At 34.4% G+C, this 18,003-nt stretch overlaps 1 protein-coding gene across 2 annotated transcripts in view; it reads right to left on the reverse strand.

Moving 5' to 3' along the window:
* The window catches only part of oca2 (oculocutaneous albinism II), a 144,341-nt gene that overhangs the window by 49,217 nt on the left and 77,121 nt on the right, over positions 1–18,003 (reverse strand). For both annotated transcript variants that reach the window (XM_022675048.2, NM_001320209.1), the window contains 2 exon segments: positions 15,991–16,048; positions 15,547–15,655 (listed from right to left, as the gene is read on the reverse strand). In XM_022675048.2, the coding sequence (XP_022530769.2) occupies positions 15,547–15,655; positions 15,991–16,048 (167 nt within the window).

Raw genomic sequence — 18,003 nt, forward strand, 5'->3', positions numbered from 1 at the left:
CATGACTGGCTTTTGTATCACACAAGCCAACGCTCTGTAACAAAATGGACACAGAAAGCAGGATAATAATGGGCCTGGGCTTTGGAAATGACTGGAGGAATGATGTGAAGAATAGAAAGGGGGGAAATGTGGGTAGCTGGCGTCATGTAGATGATATGCTTCTGTTGTGCAGTGCAGTAAATTAGTATTTGTCACTTGGGAATAGGTTTTAGAAAAAAAATATCACATGCTGAAATGCTTTTGTTTTATACAGTCACACACACACACTATATATCATTTATTTATACTGTGGTCTGGCCAGTCTCACATATGTGTTTAAAACAGGTCTGTTCTAGGTTATCATGTGTTATGCTGGTGTTTGTTTTACTTATTTAGTATTTAGTAGAAAGAGTTTGATTTTTCCTGTGCTAATACTGATACTTTGTTACTGTTGTTTTTTTTTTTTTACTTTTCCCCCAAATCAATCCATTTTTAAAACATTATTCTACTATATAGTAAGAAGGCAGAGTTACACTTAGGAATGATTTGATTGACAGCCTTGGCTGGAAGAAATCTTTTGCAGGACCTGCATCATGCTCTTTCTGTTTATTACAGAAAGTACAGGAGTAATGGAGAGCTGTGGCTGAGTGAATCATGCTATTATTGATCATGTAATGTCGTGCTGTTGGTTGCAATAACAGATACTTTGTTTTACAGAAGTTTTTGGTAAAACTTCCTATGAATCCTGTATTCATAATGCATTATACATGTATTTACAATGCATTATAATGAGTGTCTTAAGCTTGTAAAATAATGTGTATGTTCTTACAGCATCATATATAATAGGTTATAAAATACGATATAATATACAACTCTGGAAAAAAAAAATAAGAGACCACTTGAAAATTATGAGTTGATTTTACCAAATTGAAAATCTCTGCAATATAATCAAGAGGAAGATGGATGATCAAAAGCCATCAAACCAAGCTGAACTGCTTTAAATTATCCAAAAGCAGTGTGTAAGACTGGTGGAGGAGAAAATGCCAAGATGCATGAAAACTGTGATTAAAAAACAGGGTTATTCCACCAAATATTGATTTCTGAACTCTTAAAACTTTATGAATATGAATTTGTTTTCTATGCGTTATTTAAAGTCTGAAAGCTCTGCATCTTTTTTGTTATTTTAGCCATTTCTCTTTTTTTGCAAATTAATGCTCTAAATAACAATATTTTTATTTGGAATTTGGGAGAAATGTTGTCCGTAGTTTAAAGAATAAAACAACACTGTTCATTTTAATCAAACATAAACCTATAAATAGAAAAATCAGAGAAACTGTTTCAGAAACTAAAGCAGTCACTTAATTTTTTCTAGAGCTGTATATGTTGATTTATATATATATATTATTTATATATGCTAATCAGTCAGTGGTGAAACGGTGTTTTCCATTGCCAAGATAGCAATGCAGCAGATGTTTCCCTAAACACACCTCACTTCCAAACTACCACGCCCACTGACACAGATATATTCACAAGTGCTGCTGCTAATGGAACGATGCAGGCAGAAGGAGTGAAAACAGACGTGTAGATACTGGCAGGGTGTAAGATAGCAATGAGCATTGAAACACATTCCGCAGGGTGTAAGATAGGGCCCCAAATCTCTAATCCAAAACTACAAACCTAATGTGCAGACAGTTGTTGTATTAGTGACTTTACTCCAAGTCTCAGGGAGGTCATGTTAGTGCCTGACAGAGTAACGCCTCAAAGACTTGTGCGGTCACCACCCTGACCTCACTGCCTAATTCTCCAATAATACCACAGACTCAGGAGCCTCCCCTTTAAGCCACACAGATAATGTATCTGGTCAAGCTTGGTCAGTCTTATCAAATACTCATTTTCAATTCTCCCATTTTCTCTCTTTCTCTGTCTTTCTCTCTCTTTCCCTCTCTTATTCGCTCACACAACACACATACACACAAACAGGATTATGAGCTTGTCTAACAGCGGATGATTACCTCCCATCCTTGAAACGGTGAAGGGGTGAATGTTCTTCACCTCCTGTGAAAATTTGATTAAACAGGTGAATGCTGGTGATTGCCATTGGGAAATCATTAAAGTACTGATTAGAGCAGAAGAAGAGTAAAAATGGATGGGGGAGGGGTTAAAGGAAAAGCAGATGGACAAAGGAGAATGTGAGCTGGAACTATGAGCTAAAAAAGGATCATCCTCTGAATATGAAAAAAAATAATACATTTGAATCAAAAAATTGATTCAACACCCAGGGTGCAGATGTACCTGCAACACATTTTTATTTGAATCTATAGGTTCTGGACTCCTGCTCACAACAGAAAGAGAACCTGTGCTAGGATAAATCGAGTCTATGTGCTGATGTCGAGTGTGAGTGTGTGTGTATATGTGTGTGGTTACGCAAGTGTTTTGACCTTGCAAGTGTAGCCCCGTTGAGATGCTAATTGCAAATCAGCATTTGAGGCAGGTGGTCAGGGAGAGCAGCTGCTAGAAAGTAGAGATAGAATGAGAAATGGACTACATACATACATACATATATATATATATATATATATATGTGTATACACACACACACACACACACACACAGTTGGTCCGCCTTTAGCTTAGCTTTGATTACGAAAGATTCTCAGGTGCATCAGGTGCAATACCTTTGTTGCCATCTGAAACATAATCAGCCATGCAGTAATTATCCAATGGGAGGGTCTTACCAATTTGCTTTGACCTTTTTTGGCCATATATGTGTTCCATATATTCATAACAACCCATGGAGATTTGTTTGTGATTTGATATTTGACGCAGACAGTCTCTGTACAGAAGTGTTGCCAGTGGAATTGTCATCTGGAATGATGGTGCTCCATTAAAATGCTTTTGGAAAAATTTTAAAGAGTGAATGCAATGAAATCATCAAAGCAATGTTCCAAAGTCCTGTAGAAAACTTTCACTGGACAGTAGGTTACATTTATGCACACACGCTTAAATCCCAAATTCTTTGTCTGTTTTTTGCAGTGCTTTTTTAGTGGCTTAAGACTAGATACATATCTGAGTGTCAGATTGACTTAAATGTGCACAAACATATTAATTATATATATATATATATATAATCTGTGTTGTCTCAGGCATGGATTCATTCAAATTACAGACAAATACAAGTAACTTACATTTATGAAGGAGAGCCACTGAGATTACCACATCAGATCTGAGCAAAATTCTGAATTGATTATTGAACTTGTAATGTAAACATTTTAAAGCACATTTAAACGACAAGTTTCGGACAAATTGCTTCACTACAAAAAAAATGTAACAAATAATTTGCTAATATTATACTAACATAGATACAAATAAAAAAAGACTAACAATAAACAAACTGCAAATAATCAAATAAATGAAACAAGACAAAACAAACCAAGGCAGTACAGAAAAAAGGCTAAAGATCTTTAGTGGGTGATTGCTTTATAAAAACTGTAGCTACAGGAAATAAAGCTGTAGATTTGCTTAAGCTTTAGAGATTGTTACTGTCACTTTCAAATCAGGAGGAAGATAGATGATCACAAGCCATCAATCCAAGCTAAACTGCTTGGATTGCATTTTTGCACCAGGTGTGGCATAAATATATCCAAAAGCAGTGTGTAAGACTGGTGGAGGAGAACATGCCAAGATGCATGAAAACCAGGGTTATTATTACACCAAATATTGATTTCTGAACTCTTAAAACTTTATGAATATGAACTTGTTTTCTTTGCATTATTTGAGGTCTGAAAGCTCTGCATCTTTTTTGTTATTTCAGCCATTTCTCATTTTTTGGAAATAAATGCTCTAAGTTACAATATTATTATTTGGAATTTGGGAGAAATGTTGTCTGTAGTTTATAGAATAAAACAATGTTCATTTTACTCAAACATATAGCTATTAATAGCAAAATCAGAGAACCTGATCCAGAAACTGAGGTGGTGGTCTCTTAATTTTTTCCAGAGCTGCATATATATATTGTTTTTAATGGATGTGGATATATAGAGGGAAATGGTAAGTTGGAGAGTGGCTGCAAATGATTTCTTGTTTGCTTCCTCTCCTTTCTATAGTATCCAGGCGGTTCTTTCATGTCATGTGCTAAAGACATGGAAAACAAAAGAAGAAAGAAGGCCTCAGTGAACCCAGCAGAAATGTTCTCCAATAGATTCAGGTAGCTCTAGTTTATTTGGAAGGGATATAAAAAAAAACAGCAGACAGAAAGGTGCTTTTGATTTCCTCTATACGCTGCTATTCCCTGTGGCACCCAGCTATAGATAGAGGTGGTTAGCAGGAACGGGGAGCAGCGGAGGGAAGAGAGAGACAGAGAGAGAGAGATCCGGAGAGTTCTGCAATTAAAAGAAGCCAGGCTGAGGAGCTGCACAGGCTCATTCATCACAGGCTAAACAACTGCGGCACTCCGGGGTTTTAGGTGAGCTGCAGACGCAGCCCGGTCCCGCTTGTTTATCTTAAAGTCGACGTGCGAGCTCAGTCTAATCCTCTAAACAGCGCTCCGGTCCAGCATGCTGACGACTGAAAAGCACGGCTCAAATTAATCATCTTCTCATTGTTTATTTGTGCCTCAGGTAATGAATCGCGTCTAGACGGTATTTATAGGAAAAGGAAGTTTATGCTGGGTCATGATGAAGTACAACATCGATACTTAATGTGTGGGCTTGTAAATTCACTGTTTAGTCGGACCAGGTGTTTAAGAGCTCACAAATACAGGGTATACATATGCGTAAACAAGCACAAATACCAGAGAATAAAAAAGGAAAACTGTTTTTACTTTCGCATAGTGAAATAATGAGAGTTCAGTGCATGGAAGCAACATACTTGAACATACTTTTAACCTCAAACACAGGTGTGTATTCATAGAAAAAGAAATATAGAAAATATTTTACATAACCAAAAAAAACAGAGCTTTAGCCTTAAAAGTTTACATACATCCAGCCCATCAAAGTTTTTTTTTTTTTTTTTTTTACAGCTAAATGTGAATACAAAAAGATACCCTATGAAAATGTAGAAGTGTCTTCTTGTTAAAAAGGCTAAAAGCTAACACTAGGTCGACAAGATATGGGCCAAGCAGAGTATGTAACTAGGCTAGATGATAATGCTAGGCTAATCAGAGAAGAAGCGGGTACAGGCAGGTGCTTGGCTTAAAGCTACTTTTATCTCTTTAGTTACAATCTAGCTTCGTTAACCAGACACCAGAACAAGAATACAAAACAAGGTCATATTGCAATGGTAAGCTAAAGTTATGCTATGCTATGCTACAAAGCTACTGTGTGTTCTGCATTGACATAAGCCAGCCTATCAGATCATTTTTCAGAGCTCATAATTTCTTCTTCCACAGGTCCTGCCTTTGTGTTTTATTGGTTTCAATGGAGGTAGAAAATAGGCTTGTTAAACAGCATTTGAGCATTTTTATCTCAAACCCAAAATCCCATACTAACTGTAAAATAACATAAAATAACTTAAAATATTAGGTCCAGTTTCACAAAAGCATTTAAGCATTAACAACATCTTAACATAAAGAGAGAGTGATCAGTGTAAAGCTTGTTTACACAACTATTTAGGAATCATCTTAGTGTTAAGAACCTTTTGGGAAGCCCACCGCTGAACAAATTTAGTTAATTTCCCCCTAAAATATTTTTTAGGAGATTCTCTAAGGCTATGTTCACATGAATGTGAATGGTTAAATCTGAATTCATGTGTCTTTTTGCTTTTACACATGCGCTATGTGCCTCAATCTCGTACCCTCACATCTCTTGGTGCAGCTGTGCAGCTATAGCTGCAAAAACAGCAAAAGCAAACCACATGTCCTTTTTTCAGCTCCTTAACCTGAGCATGTACTTCAGACAAGCTGTTTGCTCTCCACTCCAGCAAAAAGCTCCATATATAAGCTGTTAACGCATTTATTTCCCTTTGTAAAGCTACAAGAGAGAGCTCATCTCTCAAATATGAAGAAGGTGAAGAAGAAGACATTTATACATGTATCAATGTGCGCATGTGAGGCGATTCAGGGACAGATTCGTTCACATTACACACAGATACAGCTCACTTACAATTGTGAATGAACAGTCAAATCTGATCTAAGCAAAAAAAAAAAAAAAAACAGAGCAATGTGGCTTGTAATGTGAACATAGCCTTAAATTAAGACTTAAATTGGTAGCTACTGGATAAAAGGGTCTAAACCAATAAGATCATCAAATATTTTAGGTGTTATCTGTTACTTTGAAATCACACTGCAATGCACATCTTACTCCAGGAACAAGAAAATATTTTTCTTACAGAAACTCTTACTTGATGGTTCCTCAAAGCACATGATGAAGGAGTTTCTCAGCAGTTACTCAAGAAATATATACATTTTACAGTGTACTAAAAATAAATGTTTCACTATTTTCAGTATTTATTCCTATATGTTATCATGTAGTTGCAGTAGACTGGTAAAGAATGCTGCGGTGACATAAGCCAGCCAATCAGATCAGAGCTCAATTTTTCTTCCACAGGCCCTGCATTTTCACCAGAACCAAAATACCATACTAACTATTTAAACATATAACAACTTCAAATACTGGGCCCAGTTTCACAAAAGCATCTAAAATTAACAACTTATCTTAAGAATTAATTAACTCATATTAAGGGAGCGAGTGATCAGTGTGAAGCTCCTTCGCTTGACTATCTAAGAATGATCATGGTGTTAAGAATCTTTTGGTAAGCCCACCTCTTAACAAATCCAGTTTATGGACTCTTTAAGACAGAGTTTATCTAATACTTAAATTGGTAGCTACTGGTCTAAACTAGACTTTATCAAAAAAGGTCAAGTGTTAACCTCCAGGAAATATTTTTCCTATAGAAACTTTTACTTGATGGTTCATCAAAGCACATTAAAGGGGTTCCTCTGCAGTTTCCAATGGAAGAAACCCTGAAAGTTCTTTAAGAAACATATACTTTGTATTTGTATTTATTCCTACAACATACAATATAAAGCAGGGTTTCTATAACTATAATGTATTGTATTGTATGTAGTTGCAGTGGATTGGTAAAAATTGGCACACCATTAACAAGAAATGAGAACTTTTCCTTGTCATATTGCAGCTCTGTCTATATGAATGCACATGAACTCTCACTGAGATTAGCCTTTAAGTCACGCAGAGTGAAACACTTCCCTAATATGGGTCAAATTCATGACTCTCACAGTCCATCGTTCCCTTTCTTCGTATTGAGGGGTCAGTAGTGTTGACCTAATGTTCTTATGGATCTTTTTCTTGGAGACTAGATCTGATAAAGCAGCACGGCCCCCGGCAGTCGACCCATAAGGCACATTACAAACGGACGGGGAAGGACAGAGACAAGTGTGGCGGAGACCAAAGCTGTGCGGTATTGCTGAAAGGGGGTCAGGAGAGCAGTGGGGTTTAATTAGTGTCACAGTTACAGAAGAGCAGTGAGCTGGAGATGAGTCAGCCACATTATCTGTGCATATATGTGCCTTCGTTACCTCAGCATAATGTCTGGCGAGCTGCCCTTGCACAGATGTATGAGCAAACGCCCGTGTTACTAAGGTTACGCGTTTATGTAAGACTTTAGAGGGAGAAAGATGCTGCTATGAAATATAGGAGTGAGGGACCAGCTTTAATAAAGGTTTGTGCGCACTGAAAAAAAAGCCTGTCACTATAAATTAACTGTAAAATAATAGCAGCAGGGTATTGTATTTAATACTGTGCATTACAACCAGTTAATCTCTTTTAGACCTATCTATAATGACTCAAACTTTAACAGATGCCACCTTTTACAATGGCATACTGCTACACTAGTGCATCATCACTGTGGCCTTTAGCCAACATAAATCCTCTTTTAGCAGCAGAGAAAGAGTTAACTTGCTCTTACAGCCTACAACACTGAGGCCAATTAAGCAACCATTACATAATATTTTTAACTCTGGAAAAAATTAAGAGACCACTTCAGTTTCTAAATCAGTTTCACTGATTTTGCTATTTATAGATATATATATTTCAGTAAAGAGGACATTGTTGTTTTATTCTATAAACTACGGTCAACATTTCTCCCAAATTCCAAATAAAAATATGGTAATTTAGAACATTAATTTGCAGAAAATGAGAAATGGCTGAAATAACAAAAAAAAAAATAATGCAAAGAAAACAAGTTCATATTCATTAAGTTTTAAGAAATCAGAAATCAATTTTTGGTGGAATAACCCTGGTTTTAATCACAGTTTTCATGCATCTTGGCATGTTCTCCTCCACCAGGCTTACACACTGCTTTTGGATAACGTTATGCCACTCCTGGTACAAAAAGTCAAGCAGTTCAGTTTGGTCTGATGGCTTGTGATCATCCATCTTCCTCTTGATTATATTTCAAAGGTTTTCAATTTGGCAAAATCTAAGAAACTCATAATTTTTAAGTGGTATCTTATTCAATAACCACTGTGTAAATAATGCTGGTAACACTTTATGTTAATGTTACCAACAAAAGGGCTGTATACTGTAAGCATTAAAATGTATTTATAAAGTAATATTTGGAAGCTCCACTCAGATAAGTACTTGAACCCAGGACCCCAGTGCTGGGAGGTGAAGCACTAAGCCACCATGCCACAAAGACAAGTAATATAATACAGGAAATTGACAAATCCTGCACCTAACAGCTGGGGTTATGCATAGGGCTCAGCCAGGATCTACTACTCACTCCACTAACAACAATAAAAGGAATTTAAAAGGATATGTTTTTTTTTTTAGTTTAATGAAGGAATTTGATGTCCTTAAACTAAAATGATATGCCTTTCACTATTTATAACTCTCTTATGAACCTTCATTCCTGTATATGTATGAGTTAAGACATTTGCCTGTTTACGAACCATACATTTCAATTTTATTAATGATTTTGAGGCTCTCAAACTAATCTTTTTTGGGGGGTTTCTGCTTTTTCATTTTTATTAAACAGACTTTATCTGACATTATGTGTGACAAAATAAAGCTAATGTTAAAATTTGATAAAAATTGTTTGTTATGCTTAATGAATGCACTAATCAGTCTTTATGTATGTGTTATAAAGAGTTACCCTAATGCCTAAACACATTGAGTTATGAATGAAACTAGTTACCTTAAGCTAAGCTAAGTTAATTTTAATTTACCACATTTTGTGACGTTGTTTCTTCTAATCATTTGCAGTCCCATAATAAAGCTGTACGCACTGCACTCTATGTTTCTATATTACAATCCATGACCCTGTTTGAATTAAAAAGCCAGGCCCTCACTGTCTCCTCCCCTCGTACTGATGTTACATGAGTAACGCAAGTGTCCATCCGCGAGGTAAGCTGAAGTTATCAAAAGCACAAGACTGTAGCACTCTCGTTTAAGTACAGCTTTTAAATGGCCACCGAGGAGCTCTTGATTAAACCTGGCTATTTCCAGCTGCTTCTATGCCCTCAGGAAATGTATGGACAAAACCTATGAGCAGCCGGGGAACAAAGAAGCACGATTTCCTGCAGCAGGATGCGAAATACTGCAGAGGGAAATTTTATATGCACATAAATAACTTTAATCAGTTGGAGTATTATCCAGGTTAGAAGTTTTTTTATGTATTCTGCTGAAAATTAACTATTTATTTGTAGAATTGAACATAATTATGCTTTATTTATTTCCTATTTGTTAAAATGTGGAAATTAACTGTATTTGTGTCTGTTCTCTGCAGATGATTTTCTATTTTGTACCTATTTCTACATGAAAGCATGTCCAGGGTTGTTTAAGTTTATGTGCCCCCAATCCAATCACATTGTTTTATTATTATTTTTTAAAGAAGCTTCATGTGAGAAATGGCACTTCTTGCTGCCCTAAAATCTAAAACAATAATTTTCATTTTGAGCCACTACTGGAGGACATGCTTTACACATGCATTTCTGGACAAGCTGAGAGATACAGAACAGTCAGTAATAGTGAACGAAGCTTGTGGATGGATGTGGTACAGTTATATTACAGGATTTTAAATAAATATATTGTCATCCTACCAACTTTACCAAGGTTGCATGGTGTAACCAGTACCAGGCCCAGAGTAGAAAAGGTATACATGCTAGTCTCTGTATTACTGTTAGCAGAGCTATATTACACAATGTTTGTTTAATATGGCAGGGATTTTGCACACACCACATTTAATGTAATTTGACCAGGGGCTCGCCAACCTTTGGAATAAACACTCAGTCTCATCTAGCTGAAAACTGAAGTTCTTGTTACTGGAGAATAACTTGGCCAAACAATCGATTTTTATAATTACTTGCAATTAAAGAAAACCCTCTACTACCCAAATTGGTCTACAAATAGAGGATAAAGAAGACTGCAATAATATTTCTGTCTGCTTTGTGGGTTTTCTTGAATGAATTAATGGAATTTTAGGTGTTTTCACCTAAGAAAGAAAAATACAGGGAGACAAAGCACATTAATTTATTACCTGCAGTCTAATTTACCAAGCCCGAGGACAGGTTCAAGAAGGGCCACTGCATGTGTAAATAACTTCACTGAGGAGCAAGTACAACTAATCACTAATGTGGTGCATATTTCACTGTGGTGAGGAGACTCAGTGGAGGAATTTACTGATGTTCATTATATATATATATGTATATATATATATATATATATATATATATATATATATATATATATATATATATATATATATATTATGGCAAGCCAAACAGGAAATATATAATAAAAGCTGATATATATATAATGAAAGCCGATATATATATAATGAAAGCCGATATATATATAATGAAAGCGATATATATATAATGAAAGCCGATATATATATAATGAAAGCCGATATATATATAATGAAAGCGATATATATATAATGAAAGCCGATATATATATAATGAAAGCGATATATATATAATGAAAGCCGATATATATATAATGAAAGCCGATATATATATAATGAAAGCCGATATATATATATAATGAAAGCCGATATATATATAATGAAAGCGATATATATATAATGAAAGCCGATATATATATAATGAAAGCCGATATATATATAATGAAAGCGATATATATATAATGAAAGCCGATATATATATAATGAAAGCTGATATATATATAATGAAAGCTGATATATATATAATGAAAGCTGATATATATATATATATATATATATATATATATATATATATATATATATATATATAACGAAAGCTGTTAAGACCCTTTAAGAGGTAAACGGGTGGTCCGCACAGTCAGCCTGAGAGACTGAAGGTGGCGTTGTGGTTCAGCCGGCCGCAGCTCCTCGCGCAGGGGAGGCCGACCACCGGCAGGCAGCGCGGCTCATTCTCTCCACGGAGGTGCAGCGCGACCGGCCTCGGACTGGCTTTAAAGTGTCAGGGGGCGAAGGTGGCAAAAAAGCACCGGCCCGCGAGCTGCTTTCACTTTCCCCGAGCCGGGGACGGTCTACCAGCGTTCATTATATATATATATATCAGCTTTCATTATATATATATCAGCTTTCATTATATATATATCAGCTTTCATTATATATATATCAGCTTTCATTATATATATATCGCTTTTATTATATATATATATATCAGCTTTCATTATATATATATCAGCTTTCATTATATATATATATCGCTTTTATTATATATATATCAGCTTTCATTATATATATATCGCTTTTATTATATATATATCAGCTTTCATTATATATATATCAGCTTTCATTATATATATATCACTTTCATTATATATATATCGCTTTTATTATATATATATCGCTTTCATTATATATATATCAGCTTTCATTATATATATATCAGCTTTCATTATATATATATCGCTTTTATTATATATATATATCGCTTTCATTATATATATATATCGCTTTCATTATATATATATCAGAGTTTATTATATATATATATCAGCGTTCATTATATATATATCAGAGTTCATTATATATATATCAGTGCTATCCTTACTTCCTTTTCCTGATGATTTAATTTCCTGTTCCTATTTTTCCCCCCAAGCTAGCTGCTGTTGTTAAAAAAAACTTATGGAGTGTTATTTGTAACAATATCATATAAATAAATGAATAAAGAAATAATTGCTTAAAATGTTAAATAAATATTTAAAATGAGATTTAATTAATTAAAAAATAATTAATAATTAGTTTCCCAAATCCCTATATTTCCCTATATATACATATAGGAATTAAAAAATAATTAATAATTAGTTTCCCAAATCCCTATATTTCCCTATATATACATATATAGGGAAATATAGGGATTTGGGAAACTAATTATTAATTATTTTTTCCGTATATATATAGGGAATTATAGGGATTTGGGAAACTAATTATTAATTATTTTTTAATTCCTATATGTATATATAGGGAAATATAGGGATTTGGGAAACTAATTATTAATTATTTTTTAATTCCTATATGTATATATAGGGAAATATAGGGATTTGGGAAACTAATTATTAATTATTTTTTCCGTATATATATATATATATATATATATAGGGAAATATAGGGATTTGGGAAACTAATTATTAATTATTTTTAATTAATTAAATCTCATTTTAAATATTTATTTAACATTTTAAGCAATTATTTCTTTATTCATTTATTTATATGATATTGTTACAAATAACACTCCATAAGTTTTTTTAACAACAGCAGCTAGCTTGGGGGGAAAAATGGGAACAGGAAATTAAATCATCAGGAAAAGGAAGTAAGGATAGCACTGATATATATATATAATGAACTCTGATATATATATAATGAACGCTGATATATATATAATAAACTCTGATATATATATAATGAAAGCGATATATATATATAATAAAAGCGATATATATATATAATGAAAGCTGATATATATATAATGAAAGCTGATATATATATAATGAAAGCGATATATATATATAATAAAAGCGATATATATATAATGAAAGTGATATATATATAATGAAAGCTGATATATATATAATGAAAGCTGATATATATATAATAAAAGCGATATATATATAATGAAAGCTGATATATATATAATAAAAGCGATATATATATATATAATGAAAGCTGATATATATATAATGAAAGCTGATATATATATAATAAAAGCGATATATATATAATGAAAGCTGATATATATATAATGAAAGCTGATATATATATAATGAAAGCTGATATATATATAATGAAAGCTGATATATATATATATATATAATGAACGCTGGTAGACCGTCCCCGGCTCGGGGAAAGTGAAAGCAGCTCGCGGGCCGGTGCTTTTTTGCCACCTTCGCCCCCTGACACTTTAAAGCCAGTCCGAGGCCGGTCGCGCTGCACCTCCGTGGAGAGAATGAGCCGCGCTGCCTGCCGGTGGTCGGCCTCCCCTGCGCGAGGAGCTGCGGCCGGCTGAACCACAACGCCACCTTCAGTCTCTCAGGCTGACTGTGCGGACCACCCGTTTACCTCTTAAAGGGTCTTAACAGCTTTCGTTATATATATATATATATATATATATATATATATATATATATATATATATATATATATATATATATATATATATATCAGCTTTCATTATATATATATCAGCTTTCATTATATATATATCAGCTTTCATTATATATATATCGGCTTTCATTATATATATATCAGCTTTCATTATATATATATCAGCTTTTATTATATATATATCAGCTTTTATTATATATATATCAGAGTTCATTATATATATATCGGCTTTCATTATATGTATATCGCTTTTATTATATATATATCAGCTTTCATTATATATATATCAGCTTTCATTATATATATATCACTTTTATTATATATATATCAGCTTTCATTATATATATATCGGAGTTCATTATATATATATCGGCTTTCATTATATATATATCGCTTTTATTATATATATATCAGCTTTCATTATATATATATCAGCTTTCATTATATATATATCAGAGTTCATTATATATATATCGACTTTCATTATATATATATATCAGCTTTTATTATATATTTCCTGTTTGGCTTGCCATAATATATATATATATATATATATATATATATATATAAAACTGAGAGATTTAATAATGGATCTTTACTGCTGCAGTTTGGTTATATAAGTTAACTTCACTGCTGTAAAACTCTTAATACTCTTCCTGAACAGGAACTTTAATTCTCATTACCTCGGAGGTTCAGACAAACTTGGATTGTGTCTAACTCTTGGGTTGCCTTCTTTCCTGATTCTTCTGTATTCTTGGAACTCAAGCTACAACTTGTATTTGATTTAGGCCCAGTCCTGTTTCTTATCTGTACACATAACCCTTGTTTTCGAGTGTCAAGTTGGAATCAAGTAACAATGAACTAATTTTAGCTAAACGCTAGCTTCTTTATTAAATCTTCCTATTCCAGCCTAAATGCAGAAGACTCAGTAAATCCCGTCGCACCATTTAACGAGCGGACGTGTTTATTTTCTCACATATAGAAAGAATAAAGGAGCCTAAACAGGGATTCTCTTTTGTGAACATAATTTACATAATATTGAGCTGGTTGGATCAAACTATGTCACCTAAAACAAAAACACAGAGCACAGAAAGGGCCATAGAGTAACAGGAAGACAAAAAGCAGGATAAAAATGAAGGCCATTGGATGTTGCAGCCAAATATATTTGAATGTCTTATTGTTCCTCAAGTAACCCCATTATCATGCTAGTGCACCGTTTTATTTGCAGGCTTTTGTTGTGTTTTAGGCCCAGCTGCAAATAATTACTTTGTCAACAGATGGCTTTATACATGCACAAATTAGCTCCTATGCTAATATATATTAGCATAACTCTCTGTTTTGAAGCACTGAGGCTTATAATCAAAAGAACACTGCCACTGCACTTCTGTCCCCAGAGAACATAAAATTAATACGTATCAGCGCATCTGACATTATGCCAACATGCAACAGGGTTTCTATACATGTGCCCCTGTTGTATTGTTGCAGTCCAGTTATTTAGGGTGACATTAAATACAGGGAAAGCTCAAATTTATAATCAGGATAACTAGAAGGTTATAATAATACAAATATATTTAAACCAAGTCTAATTAAAAACAGCTAATGAAACTATACCAAAATTATGCTGTAAGAACATTCTGTGTTGCTGATGCTCTCAGAGCCCAATCAGAGTGCCACTCTGACACATTTTTTAATAAAAGTCACTATCAATAATAAAAACTCTGTGCTTATTTTTCTGAGAGGGTAAAGAACAATTGGTTATGGTAGATCACACTAAGTCATGCACTATCAGGATTCTATATGTTTCTATATAATAAAGTGAATCATGGTACAGGTGTATCAGATACAGCAGTGCTGCTGGAGTTTTTAAACACCTCAGTGTCACTAATGGACTGCTAATAGTCTAGGACTAGAGGATGACCAACTAGAGGATACATAATAATGTATCTTGACTGTGTGAATGTAGTTAAACCCTTCCTAACAAGTTGTATCTGTTTCTTACCGAGCTCCAGATGAATCCCGGGTACGAAGGAATTCAGGAAGAACATGAAGATGACTATGGACAGCACTGACACACATTTCACCAGCAGGACTTTGTCTGTTATTCTGTGCTGTAAAAAAAGATGGAAGGGGAGAGACCGAATCAGAGATGGAGAAAAAGATAGAGGACCCTCTCTGACACCAATTATGTCCTCTAAACGGTGGCTCCGGCAGAATCAGAGAAATTAGTTCTCCCTCTCTTCATTATGATGATAACATCAGAACAGGAATGGAACTGTCAAGTGGGGTTACTCAAGGAGGTACTGTATGTGGAGTTGGTATGAGCGTGGGCGAGCGTGTGGGCTGCAAGATTAGTGTACATAAGAACATTTTGTTCATAGGCGTCTAAATCTGGACTGTTTTGGATTAGGGTATTTTTGTTTTGTTTGTTTAAAAAGCTCTTTACCTTTTTCTGCAGCTCTTGAATGATGTTTTCCCAGTTTTTGTCCTCCTGGGAAATTTGTCTGGAACACAGAAGAAACACAGGTAGGTTTAGTAATTATAGAATGACTCTTTATTATAGAAAGTCTCAACCAAAATTAAAGTGCAGTAAAAGTCTTCAGTCTTTTCCTACTTTCCTAAGTACAAGACCTTGTGATCATCAGCAATGGGACTTCTAATTGACCTGCCATTAGACTGGCCAAGTTAATGGTGTGAGATTTGAGACCATTTCAGCCACAATAGACAGATGGCATCATAAGCTCCTGCTAAGCTTTGATAGCGTATCCTAAACTCTTAAAGTGGATCATTAGTGGTCACGTTGGCAATTATTAGAAACATCGGTTTTCTTGTTCTGTACCATATGTGCCTCTGATGAACCCCTTGACATGCTGGACTCAGACTAGCGTCTGTTATGATGAAAAAAATAGAAATCAGCTCTGAAAATTACAACTGAAATGACCTCTCCCAATGATCACAATTACAGCCCTCCATGTGGTTCAGCCTGAAACCCCTCAGTGTTTTATACACATTAGCCAGCCTTTGGTAACTCATCACTGAGTTCATCACTGCAATGGAGGGCCATGATCAGCCAAATCATTGTGCTCACTTTGTGGGGGGATGAGCAGGGTGTATATGAGAAGTCATCATGGGTTAATGCCCTCAAAGAACATTTATTCATCAGAAGTTCATAAAGTACAGCATTAATTTGATTACTTTATAATAGTGCTGAAGAAGTTTCACAATTCAATTGGCCATTTTGGCTCATATAACTGTTTTAATGTGATTCTTAAAATAGCGTAATCAAGATTTTACATGTTTACACAAATAAGTAGCGAGAGGTCATCTAAGTAGACAGGTTTAAACTTCTCTCTTTCTGTGGCTGAAATATAAGCAGATTATTTTTGCATCTTGTTCAATATAAAAGCCGCTTGTACGGCTGAAGGGAGGTGCTTGCTATGCTTTAAAAAATAACTAAATAAAAAATGCTGTATGTTCAAAGAAAATTATTTAAAAAATAATTAAAACACAAGCAGAGGAGGATGTGGCCCCAGTGTCAAAAAACAATAAAAAAAAAAGCTTGAAAACAAACACAAATTAAAAAGTGGGTATGGACAAATAACATTTTTATACATTGTTACAGAAAACTTGAAAGCATTCTCAGTCATAAACCCATCTGTTTGACACTTAATTTCCTTAATAGCTCATATGATGCTGGAGTAGATCAAACCGAAACTTCACGGATTGAATTGCTCTTTTTGTGTAAGTTGGGTAGGAGTGTGAACAGTTTAAACAAATGCCTTATACTGATCATGTTAATAATACAGAAAAGATCAGCTTAAAATGCACATTGGATTTGGCAAAAATAGCCAAGATTTGGTTCATTTTACCTGCTATGTGACTGTTGCTGAGGTACCTTTCCAGTATCAGAGTGTTCCTAGAAAGGCTTCTCTTTAGTACTGATTCATGAACATTCTGGATGGCCTTAGCAGGATGAACTGATGTAAGACATGCAACAGGTTTCAATATTTAAAAATGCTACATTAAATTAACATTGTACTACAAATTCTGGAGGAAACTCGTCTCTCCAGTCCCGTTTTTTTCCTCCATATGGTTTTGCAATGCACATGATGGATTGTGGGTGACTGAAGGTCTCAAAGGAAAACCGGTTGAGTCCTGCGATTTCACACAAACGAGGGGAGCATTTTACGCCCGTGTTTGAAGGATCATACAAAATGTGACAGTCTTCAGTGATGTAACATCTGAGAAACGCAGCCTTCCTCAGATGCATCCACGGCTACTGAATGATGGTGGCAGCAAAGGTAGAGAAAGTAAAGAAAGTATAATAGCTAGATAGATTTACTGTTTAATCAACGGTATTTTTTCCATTATGTAACCAGGGTATTCACACAGAGATTAAAAATCTGCCCTAAAAGTGAGCCAAGGCTGAAATTAAATGGTTTGCTTTTCTATATACTGT

This window comes from Astyanax mexicanus, chromosome 5 (genome assembly GCF_023375975.1).
Source record: "Astyanax mexicanus isolate ESR-SI-001 chromosome 5, AstMex3_surface, whole genome shotgun sequence".
In the NCBI taxonomy this organism is placed as follows: Eukaryota; Metazoa; Chordata; class Actinopteri; order Characiformes; family Acestrorhamphidae; genus Astyanax; species Astyanax mexicanus.